Source organism: Lupinus angustifolius, chromosome LG05 (assembly GCF_001865875.1).
Source record: "Lupinus angustifolius cultivar Tanjil chromosome LG05, LupAngTanjil_v1.0, whole genome shotgun sequence".
NCBI classification, from domain to species: domain Eukaryota; kingdom Viridiplantae; phylum Streptophyta; class Magnoliopsida; order Fabales; family Fabaceae; genus Lupinus; species Lupinus angustifolius.
Window position 1 is genome coordinate 10,211,380 of NC_032013.1, and position 7,201 is coordinate 10,218,580.

The window sequence follows — 7,201 nt, forward strand, 5'->3', positions numbered from 1 at the left end:
AGTACTTATTCTGATTTGTTGAAAATTATATATTTAAGTTTAAAATTTAATAATAAAATATTTTTTGACCAATAACTTTTTTTTACATAAATGACATATTTTGAGAGAAAAGATGACAAAAATATATCTTTTATTCTATTATTGATTCGTCTATTTCTCTCACAGCAGTTTCTTCCGTCTTTCCTTTCATTGATATCTCATTTCTATTTCATTATTTCTCTCTTTTTTTAATGGTGTTTGCTACTTTACGCGTTTCAGCGAATATTGATCTTCCAAATTTTCTGAAAAATAAAATAGAAATTTAATATTTAAATGCTACCCTTTTGTTGATCCTCACTGATTTTGTACAGAAAATTTGTTTGCTTAGCTTTTGATCCTCAAAAGTTCTCAACTTTGCAGAACAACATACAAAGGGGATATTATTCTGCTCAAGTTAAGTTTAGTTGGTTCCCAAGGTGAGACTTTCTATTTTAGTGCCACAACACTTTGGTTTCTTTGCAATGACCAATGATTGATAAAGGATCTTGTGTGTGTGTGTGAATTTGAGATTTACTCGTATTTTAGAAAAGATGATAGAATCGTGTTGAAGTGGTTTGGATACGTGTGATGGACTGTGAGAAGTTTAGTAAGGAGAGTAGATCTAACGAAGTTTTGTCCAATTTCTAGAGGAAGAGTGAGGCCGAGAAAAACTAGAGGAGAAACTATTAGGAAAAGTTAGAAATAAGTTATGACATAACATTATGACGTTGTTCGACCTTATATAATGAGATTAAGGCTTGGTTGATGTTGTTGACGTGAGTTTGAGTTTTATGGGATTTTTTCACTTGCCCATTTTCTGATCTGGGTTCTAAGCTCTTACCTCTTTAGGTCATGATTTGTTTTTTACACTTTCTCTGTCAGTATCACTATACTTAGATCAAGGAGATGAGAACTTATTTGAGCTTATGAGAATAGCTTATTCAATAAACTTATGAGGGAATTTTGTGATCTTCCTATAAGGTTTGTTTAGCTTACTTCAATAAGCATGTCAAAGAAGCTTATGAAAATAAGTTTTTTTAGCTTATTCTAGAAAAGCCCATTGCATAAGCTCTAATTAAGCTGTTTACCCAATCACACACTAAATTACTTCAGTTTCTTTGTAATTGTAATGAGTAAAAAAACATTTTTTGGTGTGTGAATTTGGGTTCGTAGCAGAGTTTTTTTACTTGCCAATTTACTAACGCGGGTTCTGACTTCTAAGTACTAACCCTGAAGTTCATGTTTTTCAAATGTGTACTTTAGGGACTTGAGTATTGGAGCATTGATCATAAGAAGTGATGCCACTCTTCTCATTTATATCTCACTGTTTCCTCCCTAACGGAAGTCGTAACCACCCAATCGCTTCTGAGGTGAAGGGTAGCAAATTGGTGCCGGTGGATTCTGAGGGTTCAATTAGTGTTGATGATCAGCATGTGCTTGTTGGTTCTAAGGAACCAAGCAGCTTGGTTGAATCAGTGCCTGTGATATCTGAGTCACCAAGTAGTCGTGGTAAACCACTGTTGGTTGATTTTGAGGTACTGAACAGCGAGTGCCACAGAAGTGAGATATTCAAGTATTCTGAACTTGAAGAAGCCACCGACAATTTTGACACTAGTAGAGTACTTGGAAAAGGAAGTTATGGGACAGTATACTCTGGTAAGAACATCTCTTGTATTTCAATTTTTAAAGTTAGTAATTAGATTCTGTTTTTATAAGGAACTTCATTGTTATGTTCATGTATGCTGAAATTTTAGAACTTTTTGTTGTCTTGTATATGCAATTCACCATGTACCTCTCATATATAAGTTATTGACTATGGTAGCATGTGCTGTTTAGGTCTTTTGATATCTTCTGGTTTAAATTTCATCCAACAATTAAGTAATCTTTCGTTTCTCTTTTCCAGAATGATGACATAGACAACACAATTTCTTGGATGTATGACTCTATAAAAATATAAGTGTAGTTAAGGACCTGTATTTGAAGTTTGAATGCCATAATTTATTTTACATTTTCAATTTTATATGCATCAATCTTTCTTTTCGCCAAGTGTAAGGGCGGAAACAAGAAGAAAATTGCAATTTCTCCTCTTGTTTTTTTCCTGTTTAAGGACCTATTTGTTGATTGCTGATCAGTTGTTGGAACGGATTTCATATATTATACCGTACATATAAAAAATGTGAAAAATGTAGACTGAAGAATTGCAACGATGGTGGCTCTCAAAATCATATGTAAATGACATTAATTCAGTAAAATAATGAGATAATGGATATACTGACTCAATTTTGTTTATATTATAGGAATACTTAAAGATGGGCGTCGTGTTGCAATTAAGTGCATGCATCAATTCAAGATGTTAAGATTACATGATGAGAAACTTCATAAAGAGAGACTTAGAAAGTTCATGAATGAAGTTGAGATTTTAACCAGCTTGAGCCATGAAAATCTTGTCCAACTTTATGGTTGCACCTTTCCTCAGGGTAGTGAACTGCTTCTTGTTCAAGAATACATTCCTAGTGGAACAGTTGTTCATCATCTACGTCGTGAAGGCACTCTCACATGGTTTACTCGACTAAAAATTGCAGTACAAACTGCAAGTGCATTGGCTCATCTACATGCTTCCAATATAATCCACCGTGACGTGAAAACCAGTAATATTCTCCTTGACAGTAGTTTGAATGCTAAAGTTGCAGACTTTGGATTGTCACGCCTTATCCCGCACGGTGTTTCACATATTACCACTGATCCTGCTGGGACTCCCGGTTATATTGATCCAGAGTACTATGAACAGTGTCATCTTTCTGATAAAAGTGATGTATATAGCTTTGGAGTAATACTGGTCGAGCTGATATCATCCTTGCCAGCATTTAGCGAGGACGATAAGCAGCCGTATCTTTCAGATTTTGCTACAGATAAAATCCTTTGTGGACATCTCGAAAAGCTCGTTGATCCAGCTCTTGAATTTCAGTCAGATGAGTGGATAAGTGAAACAATTACCGCAGTGGCGGAGTTGGCATTCCGCTGTCTGCAACGCCGAAGAGACATGAGACCTTCTATGGGTGAGGTGTTAAATACCCTTGAGAGCATTAGAAGTGGAACCTCTAAAAGTGCCCTTACTTGGGGTCCTAATAGTACTTACAAAGCTACCAAAGTTCAGATTGTGTCCACCTTGCCTGATGATTATTTTGGGAAGAGATAGTATAAAAGCACTTTTAGATTTCACAATATGCACAAGAATCTACTTGTTGGTTAACATATGTTTGAACAATCTCATATAGGGGTGTGGTATTATATGGTTGAGGGATGTTACTGGTGTTTGTTTTACTCATAGGGTAAAAATATATATTATTTCAATATTGATATACGAGAGTGTAACTTTTGTCCCCAAAAATATGTCAGTTCATATCATACCAGTTATGATTGGTCAGAAATAATTATATTATTAATTTTTTAGTTTAAATATACATTTTTCAACAAATCATAGCAAATAGTACATGGAGTGACATTTTTTGGGACAACTGAATACCATGTATTCAGTTGATATACTATGCATACCAATTCTTCTATATGTCAGGTCAGATGTAGTAATTGAGATCATGAGTGAACTTATTTTAGTATAATTCTGCTTGAACTATGTTCCTACTTACTACTGTGAACTAAACCAGACGTGAATATTCTGATATAGATAAAAATGTACATAAGAAAGTATGTATTTTGAAAATGGAAGTAGAAAATAAGTAGGGATGAAATACATAAAAATATGAAGATGAGATTTTTTTTATAACTTTTGCCTTCTTTGGTGCTGAAGAAATTGATACAAACAAATGATACAGATGGTAAATATACTTAATAGAGCAGTGAACTATACAAAAAAAATGTGATCTCTACTAAGTGTTTGGTTTAGAGAAGAAAAGTTAAGGAAAGAATAGTTGAGGAAGAAAAACTTGAGAGAAAAAAATGGGTAGAAAATGTGATGATTTTTTAGTTGTTTGGTATGTTAGAAACTGGAAAGAAAGTGAATAGAAAATAATTTAATTATTATTAATAATGATATTTTTTTGTATTATCAAAGACATGTTATCTTCAAAGTATGTCATAAATCATATCAAAAACCAATAAAAACATGCAATGTGAATTAAAAAATCAAATTTTTTTTTTCTGTTTTTCTTTCATCGTCATTGGTTTGGAACATAGTTTGAGACAATTGATCCTGATACAATTTTTACTACTTGTTTTCCTCTCAATAATGGAGAGAAAACATAATGACATGGGCCCCACCAATTTTTTCTTTCCTTCCTTCTTTTTAATACAACCAAACAATGGAAAAAAAAATTATTCGTGTTTCATTCCTCCCATTTTCTTTTAATATGTATACACTGATAAGTTTTTTTACCCCCTGCTTTCTTGAGGTGGCTCTGATACCATACTGATTGAGAGCCTCCAATCATAATAACACAACAATAATTTGTTAACCACCCTTAATTTTCAAATAAAAATAATATAAATCAATGGTGGATAATATTGTTATAATAATTTATACACCACAATATTTTTACAACTATGAGTATAAATTTTAAACTCATTTGATCCAAGTAGAAGTTGCATTGTGAATTAATTGGCACGTGGCAGGCATGATGGGATGGGATGGGATAGTTTAGTATTTAGTGCACTCTTATGAATTTGCATGTTGTATTCGTCCCGCCTACTTCTCTCACCACTTGTCAAATCTATTCTTGCATTGTCCTACCCAACCCCACTAACTCTTTGGAGGCCCTTCATTCATTCACTAAATTAGCATAATCTACCTTAATTTATACATATACGTTACATTGATTATTCAGGTAACAGACATAAATATAATTTTTTATACAAAAAAAATTGATAAATATAATAAAATTAAACAAAATATAATATTTTATGAAGACAAATCAAAATAGTATAATAGTTAATATTTTTATTATTTTTTAGTTAGTTGTAATATAGTATAAGAGTAATTTACGCATATTCTTAGAATTATTGATTCAGTGTATGACGAATTAAAAATCATGAATAGATATTGACTCTTATATTCTATGAACTTCTCTTTATAATCTACCTTATTTTGTTTAACTTAATTATACTCGTAACTATTTTTTGTTTAAAAGATCATACTTATCCTTCCTGCAAAGGTAATCAGTAGAATTATATACATAAATTATGGGTGATTTATGTAAATACCAAAAAAAGATAAATGATTTATATAATTTTACCATAATTCAGACAATATTAGTGTAATATCTTCTTTCATATAAATGGAGAAGAAAAAATGTTCACTTTATAAGTAATAGGTTTATGGGTAATAAGATTTTGAATTGTAATCTCATATTTGATATGAATATTTTGTTGATTGATAATCTCTAACTATCTTTTAAACATTTGTAGAGTTAGGAGGTTAAAAGTTGTGACTTCTTAACACTCAATTTACCTAAACTTTTTATCCTAAAAATACTCTTATAAATATATTAAGAATAAATAAATTTGGTCAGGCTTATTAAAAAAAATTGGTCATATTCTAAATCTTATATTTCTTTTACTTCTTAAGAGTATTTTATTTTTACACTATTATTCAATAGTTATCTTATTGTTGAATCTAAAGAAATTAGTTAGTTTGTTAACATTGAAGTGTATGTCTATATATATATATATATGATGAGGGATATATTTATACAATTATATTAGTTATAATTAATCACAGTCATTCATTTTTTAAATCGAACGGATCAAAAGAGTAAGAGAAAAATGTGACGAGAGAGAGAAAAATGAACCTTATATGACTTTTAAGTTTCACTCTTTTAATCCGTTAGATTTGAAAAAATAAATGACTGAAATTGAAACTAGTGTAATTCATTTTCGGTATAAACAGATCTTATTTTGAATGATTGTTTATCGTTGAATAAATTGAAAGCATATAATGTTTGTTTAATTCTAATATTTTTTCAGAGACAGTTTGTGAATTAGATTTTGGAGTGAAATAAAAGGGTTTAAACTCATATTTTCTTGTGAGATGAGTTTGAAATTTTTATTTTCTTTTTCTCTCCTTCAAAACTCAATTCGTATATAGACACTTAGAAAATAAAAAAAGTGTTAGAGAAATAGGTTGGATCTCTAATGGTGTTGAAGGAGAGGCTTCATCTATTTCAATGATTTTTATTTATATTTATACTATATATAAAGCCAAAACATCTTATAACTACCCACATATGGTATAATTTTTGTTGTTGCATATTTTACCCTTCTAATTAACTATTACTATAATGTTTTCTCACATAATAAAAAAATATTAATGGAATTTAGAGTAAGTTACATGCACAAAAAATATCAAATCACCAATGCAATTTTTAATTTAAGTTTTAGCAATATCACAATTTATTATCATATTTTTCTATTATATAAATTATAATATTATCTATACTCAATAAAAATTAAATATTTAATACTAGAAATAAAAATGTGAGTCGACAAACACGATATGGCTGTCGATATACACTAATTTCAATAAAGTCAGTTGTTTTTGGATATAGACCCAAAACTAGGTAGAAAAGGTGATAATTGAAATACTTTACCCAAAACTAAACAAATTACTCACCCCATGAGATATTTATTAATTGATTATAACATGTCAGATTAGGCTGTATGCTTTCTTCATAGAAGTCAGGCTAAGGTTTCTTTTTAAAATTATTTACATAAAAACTATAGGAATCTAAAAGTCTTATTATGTAACTGCCTATTTAATTATATTACATATTAATATTTATATTATAATGTTTAATATATCAATATATATTTTAAAATTTGAGGTTAGATAAATATATTTAAAAGTAAATATGATGATCTATTTAAAAATTTTATTACATAATATACTTTTAAAAATGCTTATAAGTCATATCAACTTTTTTCAAATAGTGGAAATCTACTTACTCCAAAAGTGTGTTTGAAAAATTTAGTTCATATCTTAGCCATTAATTTTAGGGAAATCTAATGGTTTAGATGTAACCATTGAATTTCTCTATAATTGATGATTGCGAAGTTAAGTATAAGTTTTTTACTCTTGAAGTAAATGGATCACTACTGTAACACCGCGAATTTTACAATTTGGAATTATAAGATTTTATTAATATTTTTATTAATTATATATTCGAAAATGAAT

General features: G+C 29.7%; 1 protein-coding gene across 1 annotated transcript; it reads left to right on the forward strand.

Moving 5' to 3' along the window:
• LOC109347720 (LEAF RUST 10 DISEASE-RESISTANCE LOCUS RECEPTOR-LIKE PROTEIN KINASE-like 1.1) lies at positions 226-3,379 on the forward strand. Its single transcript, XM_019587738.1, has 3 exons — positions 226-455; positions 1,282-1,674; positions 2,316-3,379. The coding sequence occupies exons 2-3, from the start codon at positions 1,317-1,319 to the stop codon at positions 3,212-3,214; spliced, it is 1,257 nt and encodes a 418-aa protein (XP_019443283.1). The 5' UTR covers positions 226-455; positions 1,282-1,316; the 3' UTR covers positions 3,215-3,379.